Raw genomic sequence first — 18103 nt, 5'->3', positions numbered from 1 at the left:
TTCACGTGCTCCCTAGCAGCTCCACAACAACTCCCCGCCCGGCCCCGCCTCGGAGAGACGCATGCGCACCGCGGCGGAAAGGGAAGGCGGGGGAAGCGGCGGGGTGGCGGTGGAAAGGAAAGGAGAAGAGGGTTCTGCGCAGTAGGTACCGGCGGAAACCCACGGAAGTTGTCGAAAGGGCGAGAACCCTCGGTGAATCCGGGCGGCGTAGGGAGGCTTCGATTGGATGACGTCGAGTGTGGGCGTTCCCTCTTAAGGCGGATCTAAAGTGTGGCTCCTATTAAGGCGGAGATCTTATCACGCGCGGTTTGGGAAGTAATTCCGTGCTTTCTATGAGACTCAGCTCCACACACATTCTCCAGTAACAGTGAGGTGATCTCTGCCTATTACTGGGTTTTTTTTCTGATTACTCGGGTTGCCTCTTTGTTTCCAGACTCAGATTAAAAGTAATGATTTTCCTCTTTAAATTGATGGCCTGCGTCCATGCTGCCTTCAAAGGCCACCTGCATCATTCATATGAACCTGAAGATAAGCTTCGGAGGTTTTGCTTCCTGGCCTCCACATCGCCACTGGACTACGGTTGGCAGGTGCCAGGGACAGGTGTCTATGTAACAAAGATGGAAAGGGAGAGAGAAAAGAGGGCAGTTCACTCAAGAAAACCTACAAACTCTACGCAGCTAGGGCGCCCAGAACAACAAATATATTCAGCTCACTTTCTGTCTACCTTGCGCTAAATATTAGCAGCATGGTCATAAGCTGTTAACTAGTGCTCTGCCTTAGGCACCTTGTGGCGACTGTACCAGGCAAGAGCCTGAGCCAGTATGACAACGCAAACCATGTTGCATAAAGGTAAAGGGACCCCTGACCATCATAGAATCATAGAGTTGGAAGAGACCACAAGGGCCATCCAGTCCAACCCCCTGCCAAGCAGGAAACACCATCAAAGCATTCTTGACAGATGGCTGTCAAGCCTCTGCTTAAAAACCTCCAAAGAAGGGGAATCCACCACACTCCTTGGTAGCAAATTCCACTGCCGAACAGCTCTTACTGTCAGGAAGTTCTTCCTAATGTTTAAGTGGAATCTTCTTTCTTGTAGTTTGAATCCATTGCTCCGTGTCCGCTTCTCTGGAGCAGCAGAAAACAACCTTTCTCCCTCCTCTATATGACATCCTTCTATATATTTGAACATGGCTATCATATCACCCCTTAACCTTCTCTTCTCCAGGCTAAACACACCCAGCTCCCTAAGCCGTTCCTCATAAGGCATCGTTTCCGGGCCTTTGACCATTTTGTTTGCCCTCTTCTGGACACGTTCCAGCTTGTCAGTATCCTTCTTGAACTGTGGTGCCCAGAACTGGACACAGTACTCCAGGTGAGGTCTGACCAGAGCAGAATACAGTGGTACTATTACTTCCCTTGATCTAGATCAGTGCCGTCTTAAGTGCCCCTGTCGCCATGGTGCGCCGGATCTCTCCGGCGCCCTTCCGCCCCGTTTCCCAACGCGGTGGGCGGGTGGGCGCGGCGCTGCTGCGCAGTGGACGGGCAGGCAGACACAGCGCGATCTCTCCGGTGCCCTCCCGCCCCGTTTCCCAGCGCGGTGGGCAGGTGGGCGCCGCGCGCAGCGGACTGGCCGGCCAGCAGGCAGGCGCAGCTCGCGGTGCCCTCCTGGCGGGCCGGCGCCATGGTGCCCTGTGCCACCGGGGGTCTACGATGAGCCAGCCCTGATCTAGATGCTATGCTCCTATTGATGCAGCCCAGAATTGCATTGGCTTTTTGAGCTGCTGCATCACACTGTTGACACGTGTCAAGTTTGTGGTCTACCAAGACTCCTAGATCCTTTTCACATGTACTGCTCTCAAGCCAGGTGTCTCCCATCCCATTAGGTCCAGTTGTGTCCGACTCTGAGGTTGCGGCACTCATCTTGCTCTATTGGCCAAGGGAGCCAGCGTACAGCTTCCAGGTCATGTGGCCAGCATGACTAACCACTTCTGGCGAACCAGAACAGCACACGGAAACGGTGTTTACCTTCCCGTTGTAGCGGTACCTGTTTATCTACTTGCACTTTGACGTGCTTTCAAACTGCTAGGGAGGCAGGATATGAATGCATATTAACATCACTTAAGATCAGCATCCCAAGATCCAGGTCTGCATACACAGCACCTATTGTGTGTGTGCATTGTAAGTGAAGTGAAGTTGCACATGAGTGGGAAAATCCATACCACCTTGGAAAATGTACATCTAAACAACCCCTTTATTAATCACAAGTGCTAGAATTGCAGGGATCTTGCAGAATCTTGCATGGGGTATTAGTGAATTTGACACTGCTAACCTGTGTTATTTTTCAACTTCTAGAAAATAATTACAGCTCTTAGTTGATAATAACTTGAAGTAATTATTCTGTCATTTATAGCAGCCATTCGGGTAACCCCCCCCCCCAAATATAGTATGGATGTCCAGAGTTCAATCAGCCAAGCACTCTGGCTGATAAGGTCAATGGCTGTGGGCATGGCATTTTTCTCTATTTCCCAAAGGGGAGAATATGGTTTCAACTTTCATGGGTCCATTATTAGCATGTCTGATGGACTTACAGTTCGTGCACTTTCACACTAGAGTGTGCAGTAAGGAAGAGACTCAAATTAATTTCAGAACAGACAATTGACAAAACCAAGTAGGAACATAACCACTTCTATTAGCACCTGCCCTAATTTACAAGGCAGTGCTTAATCATTCGTTTCAGAATTCTGTATCAGTGTATTGAGGTGGGAAAAACAGGTGACTCATTTCACTTCAGCCCCGCTACTAGGACTCTAATATACTATCCTCTACTCAATTACCCCTCTGTATGTCTTTACTTCACACAAGCATGGATGACAGACCTCTTTATGCCTTCTATTTTCCCTTCTAACTGTAATATGTTAAGAATCTGCCACCACAACCCCCTGACTGCTATGCACAAATACAAGAGAAAACAAAAAATACAAAATGAAAAGTTAACATGGAGTAAACATTTGAACTGGCAGTAACTAAATTAATCTGAACTTGGCAGGGTTCCCTTTGCACAGCCCCCATTTGGTATATACTAACATTAAAAAAACCCACAAAAGTTCTAGGAAAAATAATTATTAATCCAAAGGACAACCAACCTGGACCCTTCATTTGTCATCTGAGGCCCTTTTTTGCGCAGAGGTTGGTGACACAAGTATAGTGGGACCTCGACTTACGAATTTAATCCGTTCCGAATGCACACTCGTAGGTCGAAAACTTTGTAAGTCGAGTTTCCCATAGGAAAAGCGGTTTCCCATAGGAATGCATTGGAAATGGAAAATTCGTAAGTCGAGGAAACCGCATCTAAAAACTCGTAAGTCGAAACCGCATCTAGCCGTGAACGGGTTTTCCATTCGGATGTCGGGAAAATCGTAAGCGTGCGGTCACTTTTTCCGCTCGCAAGTCGAAAATGTCAGCTGTCGAGGAGCTCGTAAGTCGAGGTCCCACTGTATGTGCCTTCTCGATGGTGGCTCCTCATTTATGGAATGCTTTCCCCAAGGAGGCACTCTTGGCACCATCATTATGTTTTTGACACCAGGCAAAAAAGCTTTTTTATCACCTTTGCTAACATTAATCGCTCATTCCTTCTCAGTAGTCGTGCCTGCCCTGTAGAACGCTCTCCCTGCAGATGTCAAGGAAATAAACAACTGACTTATAGAAAACATCTGAAGGCAGCCCTGTATCAGGAAGTTTTTAATGTTTGATGTTTTACTGTGGTTTTATAATTTGTTGGAAGCCACCCAGAGTGGCTGGGGCAACTCAGTCAGATGGGAAGTATAATAAATATATTATTATTATTATTGTTATTGTTGTTGTTATTGAAATAAAGTGTTACTGCACATTCCTACTTGGAAGCCCTGCTGCTTAATAAGTACGTAAAATGAAAAAAAAAAATCTAATCAATCTAACCATTAAATGAACCCACAACTTAGTCTTACCCAGTGTTCATCTGTGTTAAGTTTGGAAGTTCTTGCACTTGTCAAAACATAGAAGGGAATGGTGGTTTCTAAACTCATGCAACACTCCTGCTGAAGAGTGTGATGAGCTTTGACAAATGCTTCTGAATGAAATTCGCACCACCAACCAGCTGAAGGAGAGCAAGAATGCAGTAACTAGGATCAAGGTGCCTTTATGTTAGGTGGCTCAGAATCATACCTATCAGAAATCAGATTTCTGAAGATGGGTTCTGCTTCTGTTAAGGATCTAACTACCTTCAGGATCACAAAGACTTCAAACCCCAGTCCAAATTAAGTGACTGGTGAAGCAGGAAGGTGCTGCTTGAATCATCTGGAATTATTCTTCCACCATAGGTTTTTCAAACCGATACACTACTTTGTCCTACTTTGCAGTTTGATTTGAGATAGTTACAAGGGCCAAAGACTAATTTGTAGAGTCATTAACTTTAATGCAAATAAAGAACTGGCAGAAAGAAGCCTTACCTTCTCAATCAACTTCAGAGCCCTCTCTGTTTGAACCCATGTCCATTTTGTTACTACCATGCTACACAGTATCCACTAGAGAAAAGTAGTTGTAAGTAAAAGGTACTAAATATGAATATTTAATGAAGATAAGAGTAGCTTACAGCAGCACATGGTTTAAGTCACAGTAACCAAACTAAACAGTCGCACTTTAACAGATCGTCTAACTTACAATTAAGGTCAAGGGTACAGAGTACAATTTACATATTAAATAGATTATAGCCATATAGCTAGTTTCTTCTCATAAGCCTCACCTGATTTTCATACAACTTGTGAAAGATAGTAAATCCATGCAATGTTTTAGAAGACTATTACCCTTAAAGCTGATGTGCCAGGTTTTGGAGAGTGAAGTTAATAAGGTTGGTATCAAGTTCTCAGTGCACCTTTATTTTTAGGTTTGAACGTGAATATCAGTCACTGCACTACTGAAAATTCAAAGCACCACGTGACATTGGTAGGAGGATCACACAAGCCAGTTTTCTAAGGCTAAACCATGTACTCCATTTCCACACCGACATATTACCCATTTACCAAATAACACCTTCGGTGACATTTTCCTTAGCACCCTACGGTACTTTAGCTTTACTCTTCTAGTTCCAATACAAGAACAGTTCCAGGTTATTTTCCAAATGTCTGTCCCTTCAGAAGATACTTTATATATTCTTATTTGTAATCCCTCCTATTCAAAAACCAAGTGGATTTAAACAAAGCTGATACAAAACACACTGCGTTCTTTCCAATCTGAATGGCCTATAAAAAAACCCCCAAAGAAAACTGTTGCAGCCAAGTTATTTTTCACTTATTTTCATTTCTTTCACTGGAAGAAAAGCTTGACAGGAAGAAGCAAGGATAAAAGAACAGAGGTTTCGTGATCAGGTCTTGCTTAGTGATTATCAGATGGAAGCAGGCAAGTTTGTAAGATTCAATTCTTGTGTGACAAAAGCAGCTATAAAGCAGTTCAATATTTTAGGCATGTCAAACTTCTATTAGAAGAAACAAGTGTAGAAGCAATTCACAACATTCCAACTAGATGTTTAGACCTTATGTGTTATAGAGAACTATACTTGCCAGAAAGTTTCTCCCAAAATATGTGAACTTCAGAGCAAGCAAAAAGAATGGACATAATCTAGCAAGGATAAAAGTGAGCAGTCCATACTGAAATTTGTTTCTTTTTCACCAGCTGTTACTCACTTCACAATCACTGACAAGACTAATGTACATATTTCTGCACCTGCACTTGTAAAAGCAGATAAAATATTTAATATGTAATTTACAATTTATTTTTACCAGCATGGAGTACAGAATGAATATATCAAAGTAGTCAGACAGTTATAGGTTGACACCAACCCTGCAAAAATAGTATTCAGTATTTGCTGATTAAAAAGAAATCCATTTGCAATTTTGAAGTGATAACAGTTCAATCTACCACAAAATACAAAGGGCTGCAAAAAATGTCTCATTCCAATAGTGTATATAAGTTATTAAATAATGATCTCATTTAAAATATAAATGAAGCCATAAGTCTTTCCCACATGCAATATTATTCATTATTGAAGAACTATGTAAAAAGGCCATTGGTTTGCTTTGTTAACCATTGTAGAAAATGCCAATTCTCTGGTCACATACTCCACTAGTTTAGCACTTAATGGTACTGAATTGTTAGAAATGATTTTGAATACTGTTAATTCCGACTCTCCACTGATAAAGAATGAGACTTTGAATACGGCAGTCTTCACTAAGGGGCAAGATACACAGTCTTATACAATTATCCAGATGAGCAGCAGCCTCCACTGGTCTGAGCTGCTGGTTCATCATCAATTATCTGTACTCCCCGCCTTGCAGTTCCTGACTGACTGGAACCATTGCCTCGTGCTCTCTCATCAACTTGCGCTGTTTCTATCATTCCTAGAATTGAAGGATATTGCATTAGGTTAGGTTAGTCACTCATAAAAGCAATTTAAGTCACAGCTTAGCATATTCATAATGTTTTACAAAAGAAGCAGCAAGAGAATTTTGACAGATTTGCAAGCTAACCACCCTACTGTTTATAAATGGAAGGCTAATGTTAAATGCCCAGTAAGTTCTTAGGCCAAGATATAGGGTTGGATTCATGGATCTCATGCTTAGAGAAGGTCCACTGAAATGAATGGGACAACTTAATAATAATAATAATAATAAATTTTTATTTATACCCCGCCCTCCCCAGTCAAAAACCGGGCTCAGGGCGGCTGACACCAACAGAATTACAATAAAACATAAAAACAATTAATTAAAATACAGATTAAAATACAGTATTAAAATTTAAAGTGCAGCCTCATTTCAAGTAGGCCATAAATCCAAGCCACACAGGGGTCAGGCTGAGTCTAACCCAAAGGCCAGGCGGAACAGCTCTGTCTTGCAGGCCCTGCGGAAAGATGACAAATCCCGCAGGGCCCTGGTCTCCTGGGAAAGAGCGTTCCACCAGGTTGGGGCCAGTACTGAAAAGTAGTAGAGGCCAATCTAGCCATCTTATGACTCGGGATCTCCAGATTATTATTATTTGTGGACCTTAAGGTCCTCCGTGGGGCATACCAAGAGAGGCGGTCCCGTAGGTACGAGGGTCCCAAGTCGCATAGGGCTTTAAAGGTCAAAACCAGCACCTTAAACCTGATCCTGTACTCCACCGGGAGCCAGTGCAGCTGGTAAAGCACTGGATGAATGTGATCCCGCGGCTGGGACCCTGTAAGGAGCCTCGCCGCGGCATTCTGCACCCGCTGGAGTTTCTGGGTCAGCTTTAAGGGCAACCCTGCGTAGAGCGAGTTACAATAGTCAAGCCTGGAGGTGATCGCATGGATCACTGTGGCCAGATCGGGGCGAGAGAGGTACGGGACCAACTGCTTGATGCGGCGGAGATGGAAAAATGCCACCTTTGCTGTGGATGCAACCTGCGCCTCCATGGAAAGGGAGGCGTCAAAGGTTACACCCAAACTCTTGACAGAAGGCGCTGGTACCAATTGAGCCCCTGCAAAAGATGGGAGTTGACCCCCCAACCCCATGTCGCCCCGACCTAGCCAGAGGACCTCTGTCTTCGAAGGATTTAGCTTCAGTCGGCTCCCACGTAGCCATCCAGCCACAGCTTCCAAGCACCTGGTGAGTGTGTCCGGGGCTGAGGCAGGGCAGCCGTCCATCAACAGATAGATCTGGGTGTCATCAGCATATTGATGACAACCCAGCCCAAAACTCCGGACAATCTGGGCAAGGGGGCGCATAAAGATATTAAAAAGCATTGGGGAAAGGATTGCGCCTTGCGGGACTCCACACACCAAGGGGTGCCGCGGCAACAATTCCCTCCCTAGCGCCCCCTTAATCATGGCTATCTACTACAAAAGTGTAACCAATTCTAAATCCAACCCATAAGTTTCAGCAGCTAGGCTGCTGGTGGTTGTACAAGTTCAGTTGCAGTAGTATCTCACAATTTTACCTGCAATTTATTCAATTAAAAATGCATTTTGTTACCCATGGCTAACCTGAGATAGTAAATGGGACCGGTAGATTAGTATTTTACTGGAGATCACTAGCCCCAGATAATTCAACACCAGTAGTCCCACCTGTCAGTGAGTATAGCAACAACTTTTCAGTATTGTTGGTTGTACAAAAGATCCTCAGGCTTTGACTTGGGTGTCCATTGGGCATTACTTATGATACCATACCAGAGGAAAATTTCACCATCCAACTGGGACACAGTAACTCAAATATGGATGTTCTATGATGTAGAATGTAAAGTGTTGTATCCCAGGGCAATTTTACCCAGGAAGTTGCCAACCTTTTGAAAAACATGACTATCCAGCACAATTAACAAAAAAAATCCTGGGCCAAGAGGTGACAACACAATTTAAGTCTCAACATTTTAACATAGATGCAGTTTTCATTGAAATACAAGAATCCAGTTAAGTAGGGTCCTTTACCTTTTAGGAACTTAGATGTATAGATTAAGCAGTACAACCATATCAGCGGATGTTATTTAAGAGAAAGATGGCCAATTCAATGAAGTAAGAGTTTAACATGCAATAAAATCCTACAATGTGCAGAAGTATTCAAAACTGCATAGTGACTAACGTTCATGTAGCGCAAGGGTAGGGAATCTTTTCTGGCCAGATCCTTATTTCCCCATTCCTGGAGGCCAAATTTGACAAATGGGCAATGTCATCCACCTATTAAACACCCAATGTCACAGTGGCATCAGATGCTGCTGCACTTGGAAGCCCTGACTGTCAGGACTTTAATGTGCAACATGGGATTCTTTGAACGCCCTTTCCCAAAAAGCCCCATGGTGCTCTATAGATTTCCAAAAGTGAGAGATTTAAACAGCAATGTATGGCAGTTTTAATTAGCCTTGCACTTCACTCTGCAGTCCCAACACTCAGGACTTCAAAACGGAACATGTGACATCAGCAGAAGAACAGGCACACACAGTGAAAATGAGCAGGATTTAATCTCCACTTGTCAGTTGATGAGCAGAGATTAAATCCTACTATTTTTGCTGTGTACACCAGACCCCAGTAGGGGAGCCAACATGCACAGTCAATGCAAAATCAAAGCCCTGCCCTGCGCTGCCCATCAGCCTACCTCCCTTCCCCTCAGAGTGATAGCTTATTGGTAGATAGGCAGGTTTGACCCAGTGGTGGGCCAAGCTTAGCCTGTGTGCTGGAGGCTCCCCACCCCTGATGTAGAGCTTTAAAAGCATCCTATCTGGACAGAAATGCTGTGCCAGCTGCATCTAAATAGATTAAATGTTTATGAAACACAAGTTATACCAGGTAGCCCTTTTTAATACTGGTTACACTTGGGCTGCAATTAAAATTTCCAGATTTCACAGCAGTAACATAACTAGCAACTCGACACAAAATAACCTACTTTTACACAGGTCAAGAAAGAGTTCTTCTATGCCTTTGTTCTGTTTGGCTGATGTATGATAGTGTTTTGCTCCCACCGATTCTGCATACCTGGAAATAAGGAAAGCCTTTAGCTCCCAACTAAAAAAAAACAATAGCAATCTTCAAACATCATTCTACATTTTAAGGAAATGTTGTAGTTAGGTATAAAACTTATAGATTCCCTTCAGCATCCAACATAGAGGAAATAGATGAAATATATTTACATTAGTAGCCTTGCAGGGCATATTCAGGAGAAGAAAAGACGAAAGAGTAAACCCTACACAAATCCAACATGGAGTCCCTAAGAGGGTTGGATGGCATCTTGTATGCCTCATTCCAGTAACTCCTGCAGCCAAGCTGGTGCCAAATATATCGCTCGGCTTTCCTTTGGACCACATCAGCAAGACTGGGTGTGGTGGGGAGTAGCTTATTGTCTGGGCACCCTAGGGCCTCTTTACATACTGCCCAGACTTGCGCTCCAGAGGTGTCACTTTGGAGCTGCTATTGCAGCAAAAACAACATGGGAGGCAGCAGTTACAAGTTACTGGTCTCTGCAACCACAGCGGGTGCTGTGATTCTCCGGCAGCTTGACCTCACCCCCAGAGATGCAGTCCATTGTCTCTCGAGACAGAAAATGCCAACACAGTAGTAAGCTGGGAGCCAATGTGATGTAATGCTCAGACTGATGGACTAAAAGCTGGAAGGTTGCAGTTCTAATCCCCACTCAGTCATAAAACTCACTGGGTGGAACTTGTGCCAGTCACTGTCCCTAAGCCTAACCTACCTCAACAGGCTGTTGTTGAGGATAAAATGAGGAGAGGGAGAAGTACACCACCTTGGAAGAATGGTGGGATATAAATGCAGTAGGTGCTAAGTTTGAAGTTGCAGTTAATTAATATGGAGGCTATTTGTTAAACTGTCTTTCCACCAAACAGCTACAAAGGCTGGAACCCAATCAGCCCATGCAATGGGACTTCCCTTTCAAACCTCCTCCCCGATCAGTTTTGAACCCACCCCCAATCGTATGAAGCAGATTTTGGAAGACAGGCAGAATAAAGGGGAAGTCCCACTGCATGAGCCAAAGTCCCATTCCATTGTGTAGTCACCCCTGGCTTCAACCTAAAGAAAAATACATATAGCAAAATGCAAAAATCAGGTAAAAACACACCAATAAAACCAATTAAGAACTAAAACAGTTGAACAAATCACAGCATGTGGCTACACAAGTCAGCTTATGGAGGCCCATGGCCGCTCTAAAAAATGGTTTTGCCTTTTGGCAGAAAGTCAGAAAAGGGGCTAGATGGACCTCTGTTCGCCAGGAAATCCAGAACTTGGAGCAGCCACACATGGGCAAGGGCTGAACTGCCAGAAGCCTAGCAAAGAAAAGGAGTGCAAGGAGCAATTAGAAAGATACAGGGCACCCTTATGTATTATGAAGGGAGAGAGTAGTCTCAAGAACTAGGAATCCTTATGGTCAATATCATTTGCTGAGAAATTAACGTGTGAGGTCAGAGAGGCAAAGGGCAAAACAATTCCTGTTTGTTTTTATAACATATGGCATATGTTTACTGAATACATAAATTGTCCATACTGTGGCAGGAATCCACCCAACACTCACGGGGAAATGTGGTGTGATCTTTTAAAGTAATCCATGCTTTGCCATGCTTTATTACATAGCATGACAAAAGTTTGTAATTTTATTGGGACAAGTTGCTTGTTGTTTGCTATTGTAACTATTGTTACTCAAAATGTATCATGGGAGTTGCACTTCCATGAAGAATACACTGTGCAAAGTTCAGACAGAACTATTGTTAACCAAATGTAGTGCAGCTGGGGGGGAAATGATAATATCTTCAAAGTGCTACGTATTAAAACAGAGACTTCAACTTACGTTTCTGCTTCTTGAATAGAGACATGTCTTTCTTTGTCCAAATCTATTTTGTTACCTGTCAGGAATTCAAAGTTTCTTAGTGTCCAAAAAATGAGAAACCACATCTGCTCAATATTTTCAATATTTCTAGCCTCTTTTTTTCCATTTCCAAGCCCATGAGAGATTAGTTCCTTTGCTGCTACATCCACCCAATTGTTAGCCAGTTAACAACCTTTAGCTCAACAACCTCACACCACCCAAGATTGTTTATGAGATTGCTATGCAGTGGGAGTGGACAGAAAAGATTTCAAGACCTTTCTGCAGCCCCTTACACTGCTGCTAAAAAAAGCAAAAAGCACATTCCTCCACTCTGAACAGTTTGTAGAAGCAAGAACTCTTCAAGATGCGCTCACTTTTGCAATTCCACAGGAAACTGTGGTTAATGCAACGGTGGTTGGCAGTTTTAAGACACTGAAGTTTTTTTACATGAAATGTCAGTATCACCTTTAGTATAATCCTACTTTTGGAAATCCTTCACCAATCTAAACATTTGCAATACTAAGTAAATTGTATCTTGTTCCCAAAGAGGTTTTGCATTGTTTTCTTGGACACGGGTATCTAGGAAACAATTCCGTATCAGGATTACAAAATGTTTAGAAATGTGTCATCTTTTGCTCAAAGAAGCTTTTCACATTATTGCTACCACCATTTAACCTTCTGCTTTATTATCACTTCACTTTTAAGGTGTACAAATATAGTTTCTTTTCACTGTGCAATAGTGAACACAACTGTGTACCCTTATGAAGCTGTAGAGAAGCACTTTGATAAGTTTTGCACAGTAATTTAAAAAACAATTAGCACTTTAACTGAACAAGATTCCCTAGTCATTAAGTAAGATGTGGAAAACCAAAAGCTTACCAACTATGCATAGACAAATTTCATTTCCCAACATTTTTCTTAATTCTTTGACCCAATTTTTTACCTGCAAGAATGAAAAGAAATTTCTATTATTTCACTTCAGGATTATAGTAAACACTAGGACAGAAAAGAATCTAGCATAAATCTATCATTAAAATACAAGTCGGTAGAAATTCCCATCTCGTCTGGTTTCCTACATTGAAAGCAATCCTATCCCTGTCTGCTCAGCAGGTATGTAAGTGTATAGGACTGCAGCTCAAAGAGATTTTAGGTATGTTGCACAACCATTACATGAAACCAAGTTGGTACCAAAGTTCTTCAAGTCTTACACTGTACTCATTTCCATAGCAAAAAAAAAAAAAAGATTATTAGTTTCAAGAAAATCTGGTCAACATGGAAGCTTTTGAGTTTACATCTTCAATGGAAAGGGTATAGTTACCTTCTGGAAAGAGTCTTCATCTGTTATATCATACACTAAAATAGCTCCATTAGAGTCTCTGTAGTAAATAGGACCCAGTGCATGAAATCTTTCTTGCCCTGCTGTATCCTGCATGAAGCAAATACATTTATGTTAGTTGTTTTTTAAGCTAATAAAATTAAAGTCAGTGCTATTTTGATACACCTTGCTATTTTTGTATGATAAGCAGAGTTCTATCTTTAGACACACAAGAAATATAATCTATAAACACATACCCATATTGCAAGGTTTACTCGTTTTCCTCCGATATTTAGCTTCTTTGTTAGAAAAGATGCCTACAATAAAGAACATATGAACATTAAATACTTTATGCCAAAGTTAAACTGATTCATGATGTGTTGAAGAAATTCAGCAGCATTACAGTCATAAAAGTGCACTCAATGCATTATCTACAATGAGATAAAGATATCTATCTACTGCAAAAATAGAATATAGTGAACAAGAGGCATATGTTTAAGGCAAGGCAAACAATACCAGTTTTTGGTGTTTGCTAAAAACTTATTTTTTTCTTCCAGACCTTTGCTTATCATTAACACCAGCATGCCAAGTTTGTCCTAACCTGGCTGCTGCTCTGTATATTTTTATTTTATTTTTCATTGTTAACATCCATAATACAGTATACTTTTATGGAAGTCAATTTAAAGAAGTAAACAGTTTTCTTACAAATAATCAATTATGAAACTGTCATACCATGAAGACAGGAAACAGTAGCAACAGAAAATCAGCTCAAATGGTAAAACTTATTTTAACATTTTGTATCAGAGTACAACTATCCAAGAACAAAATGCAATCAGGAGCATCAATTTTAAGAGCTATACATGCATTTCAAAGCTATGTTTCTCTACAATATCCTTAGAAGCAACTCCAAAGACTGAACAAAATGTACAGTACTTGATATCCATAGTTCACATGGGCCTTTCCTAACTTGGGGCCTCAACACATGCTAGTGCTGTGATGGGAAAAAAAAATGTTTCCCCACCTCATTCTCTGCCCCCTCCCCATCTCCAAAAAGCCATTTTCTTCCATTTTTCCAGAAAAAAATTGGCAAGTGATATAATAATTTTTATACAGCTTGCAGCAGTTTGTATTTTTTTTAAAAAAAAAAGTTAATTGCAGTTCCTCTCTATTGTAGACTGATGGTACTTTCGCTTTATATATTTATATCCTGCTTTTTTGGGTGTTCTCATATTTATTCAGACTATACCCTGGGCCTTAACTACCTGTATATAAAAGTTATTGTTTGGTGTGTAAAGTGCCGCGGCAGGTATTACTGTGGATCATGCTGCTTCTAAAGATATTACCGGTACTTAAGCCCAAATAAAAGTTTCCTTTTGTTGACCACACCATCACTCCTTTTTTCCAAATGGAAAAACCCAATACAGTAGTAGTGTGTAGAACTTATGTGAACCCCAGGGCAAAATTCCCGGTCAACTGGAAGACACAGTGTGTTCTTGGCATGACAGTGTAAGTCTGGCAGGGCCCTCTGGCCAGCTTAGCCCTTCAAGGGTCAGGGCAACTGTACCCCGTTTCCCCACCCCTCTGCACAGGCCTTCAGGTACAGGTGAAACTCGGAAAATTGGAATATCATCAAAAAGTGCATTTATTTCAGTAACGCTACTTAAAAGGGGAAACCAATATATGAGATAGATGCATGACATGCAAAGCAAGATATGTCAAGCCTTTATTTGTTGTAATTGTAATTATTTGTCGTTAAGCGGGTCAATTATAAATGGAATGTAATTAATGAAATGTAATAGCGATGTTTATTTTTGTTTATTTTTATATTATTGTAACTATTTGTTTTATTACTGTGGAATTCCCAAAAGAAAGCATTTGTAAAAATTAAAAGAAAAATAAATAGTAAGTTGCATTACTGAAATAAATGCACTTTTCAACGATATTCTAATTTTCTGAGTTTCACCTGTAGCTTGCTATTTTATCCTTGGTACAGTCAAACCTTGTTTTTTGAACAGAATGCATTCCGGGAGTCCGTTCGACTCGCGGAACTGTTCAAAAACCAAGGCGCGGCTTCCAATTGGCTGCAGGAACGTCCTGCAGCCAATCAGAAACTGCACCGGACGTTCGGCTTCCGAAAATCATTTGAGAACTGGAACACTCACTTCTGGGTTTCGATGGTTTGGGAACCAAGGTGTTTGAGATCCAAGGTATGACTGTATTTTTAAACCGAAGGTTATCAGGGCAGTGTACAAACATTCCAATTAAAAAAACATACCGGTATCAATGAACACTAAATCGTTACTCAAATTACAAAAGAACATAGTTCCTTCAGTAGGCAGACCTGCCCTAAGCTAATTTATCCTGAAATGTCAGAAGCAACAGGTATGTTTTTACAGGTATCAGAACAATGTCAACAAAGGATTGCTGTGCCTTTAGTAAAAGAAAGTCGCAACAGAAGACAGTTCCACAACTTAGGTACCATAACTGAGAAGGCCCTGCACTGCATCACCACAGAACAGACCACAGCCACTTATGGTAAAAGCAACAGCAGAGTCTTTCTTGCTCAGTTTACAACATAGGCCAACAGATGATTAAACACTCCAACACCAGGCATATTTACAGTTAATGTTTCACTAAAACCATGACATTTACATTTAGTAACTATAGCACAAAGTGCAGCTTTATATTCCAAGTTTTACATAAATCATTTTAGGTTCTTATATTGATGAAGTAAAAACAGTAAGAAAACAAATAGTGTCTCTCTTTCAATTTTCTGTGATCTCCCTACCTATGTCTTCACTAGCAAACACAGCTGTTGAACTACAATAATTAATGTATGATCCCAAATTAAATCAAATTAGGTCAAAGGAGAGTGCAAAAGATGTATTTCCCTAGCCAGAGAAACCAAGCTATCCTGGGCACTCATCTTTCCCCTGCTCCTAGTATTAATCATAGAGTAATATGAGACTACGTGGTCACATAATACTGGATTGAAGGATGTTCCCTTCCTTGGGAAATAGCACTGAATCATGACACAGCTGCCTGTCCCTCTTCCCTCCCTCTCTCCCAGCCTTAACAACAGGAAACACAAAAGGTACATACAGGACTGTGTTGGAAGGAGCATTTAAGCAAATATAAATAGTTTTGTTTCCTTGCTACTCACCACAAGTAGCACACTACAAAGCTATAGTACTACCTTTGGCTATTGCTTTTAAAAGAAGGAGGCCACAAGTTAGTTCTAAGAAGTGAACTTCAAAAACCAGCACTGTCGGTATGGTGGATCTTGTGATACCTCATGACTTCCCAGTAATTTAAGTGACAGTTTTGATCTTGCATTAATTGTACTGTAACTAAGTTACCACGAAGTAATGAGTCAATGTACAAGACGCAAAATGTTTAAATTCAAAGGAACACAGAATTCTGGTGAACACCACACTTGGGACCATGATTCAGCAAATTTTCCTGCCCCTGTTAAAACGGGCGATTTTTAAAGAATCAAAAAACTTCTAATCAGATTTAAACCGTCTGAAACGGATGTGTTCATTTCAGAACAATTTCATTTACCCCCCCCCCTCTTTTAACTATTTCACTTTCTGCTCTCATTTTTCCCAGGAACAGTTAAATCTTTGGGTTGTTGTTGGGTGTTTTTTTATTTTTTGTTTTACACAAAAGTTACTTTTGTTCAAAGAAACTGGAAAAGCACATTATGAACCATGGAGAACACATTTCACATGTTTGGTGCACTTATGATTTACAGATGCTCTTCATATGACATGTGAAATCTGTTCTAGAAGTGATTCTGGAAGTGTATGGGTACTCAGCCACTTGTTCAGTGTCCCTTGGCTACATATATTCTTTTAAAATCCACTGTAACCTATATGAAGACTAGATTTAAATAGGTTCAACTATGCATACAATGCTCCTAGATTTCACAACACACTGCTCTATATATAGTTAGTATATATAGCGCATGCAATGTGTTCATATTCCCGAAAGATAGACATGCCAGTTGTTTGCACCACAGAAGCACATGCTCTTGTGGGGCACCTTAAAGACTAAGGGACGTGTTGTGGCATAAGCTTTTGTGAAGCAGAATCCACTTATCATAGAATCATAGAGTTGGAAGAGACCACAAGGGCCATCCAGTCCAACCCCCTGCCAAGCAGGAAACACCATCAAAGCATTCCTGACAGATGGCTGTCAAGTCTCCGCTTAAAGACCTCCAAAGAAGGAGACTCCACCACACTCCATACTTCTGGTACCTGAAAAGAAAGAGGACTCCACAAGTGCCCATAAATCTGTCAAGCATCAGGGTCCACACACACAATAGAGAAAGCTTTTATGCTTCCATGGGTTATCACTCAAACTTCAGCATCTCAAGAGATAACGTAAAATACCCTTCAGCGGAGAGAGGGCCACCTTGTGAATCACCACCACCATAAATTGTTTACTAGCTATTTGGCTTTGAGCTAGATGTGGTAGGAAAAGGGTCGCGGCTTGTTCTGCGACACTTTCACGCCCTAAAAGCACCACTCTTCACTTCGGAAGAAAAGGGATTAAAGTCCCGTATAACCGAGAAGTGACAGCCCGCCGAGGCCTACGCACCCTTAGGACTCATCAAACCCAACCTCAACCCGGCAGCCTGCGAGAACTCTGCCTGGAAAAGTGGAGGAGGAGCAGCGCCGCGCGCGCCCCTCTCGCGCATTCAGACGAGCGTGTCGGGGTGAAGCCCCCGACGCGGCCTCTCGCCGCCGCCCCTCCTGCTGTTGCTGCTGCTGCTGCCGAGCTACCTACCTGTAGGGTGGTGATGTGCTTGTCATTGAACTTGTTCTCGCAGTAGCGGAGGACCAGCGAGGTCTTCCCCACGCAGCCTTCGCCCAGCAGGACCACCTTGAAGGAGAAGCTTCTCCCGCCGCCGCCGGCAGCACCGCCTCCCGCGCCAGAGGTCGCCGACGCCGACGCCGCCATCCGCAGCGAAGTGGCCGCCGACGCCGCGGCCTCACATCCGCAGCCCCGCTCCTCTCCTAGCAGGGGGGGTGGCGCCGGAGGGAGGCGGCGAAGGGAAGGGAGGCCCCGCGCAGAAGGAGACGGGGACACCGGAGGAAAGAGACACCCACTTCCCTGTTACCGGAGGGGGGACACCTCACCCTGCCTCCCTCTAATGGCGTCGCCTTCTTCCTCCTATGTCACGCGACGTGCGGTCACGCGACGCTTGCCGTTGATGCCACGGCCCTAAGAAGCCCCGCCCATTGTGGGTGGGGCGAAGCAGCCGAGGGCGGGGCCGAAGAAGAGCTTTTTGGGGTTATGGCAGGCTCCGCGGATGGGGATTTCCGGGGGAGGGGGCGCGGTACATCGCCCCATCGTCCTGGCGGAGCTGCTCTTCAATCATGTTGATTTAAAATAATAATGGTAATATATAAATGCAATAAAATAATAAGAAACT

At 42.6% G+C, this 18103-nt stretch overlaps 1 protein-coding gene across 1 annotated transcript; it reads right to left on the bottom strand.

Moving 5' to 3' along the window:
- Positions 1–4580: 4580 nt before the first annotated feature.
- RAB21 (RAB21, member RAS oncogene family) lies at positions 4581–17863 on the bottom strand. Its single transcript, XM_035128392.3, has 7 exons — positions 17455–17863; positions 12918–12977; positions 12664–12771; positions 12225–12288; positions 11328–11382; positions 9417–9505; positions 4581–6428 (listed from the first exon to the last, which is right to left on the bottom strand). The coding sequence occupies exons 1-7, from the start codon at positions 17626–17628 to the stop codon at positions 6289–6291; spliced, it is 690 nt and encodes a 229-aa protein (XP_034984283.1). The 5' UTR covers positions 17629–17863; the 3' UTR covers positions 4581–6288.
- Positions 17864–18103: the final 240 nt, after the last annotated feature.

Source organism: Zootoca vivipara, chromosome 9, assembly GCF_965207765.1.
Source record: "Zootoca vivipara chromosome 9, rZooViv2.hap1.1, whole genome shotgun sequence".
Lineage (NCBI taxonomy): Eukaryota > Metazoa > Chordata > Lepidosauria > Squamata > Lacertidae > Zootoca > Zootoca vivipara.
Note: the sequence above shows the minus strand (reverse complement) of the source record. Positions and strands in the feature narration are given on the sequence as shown.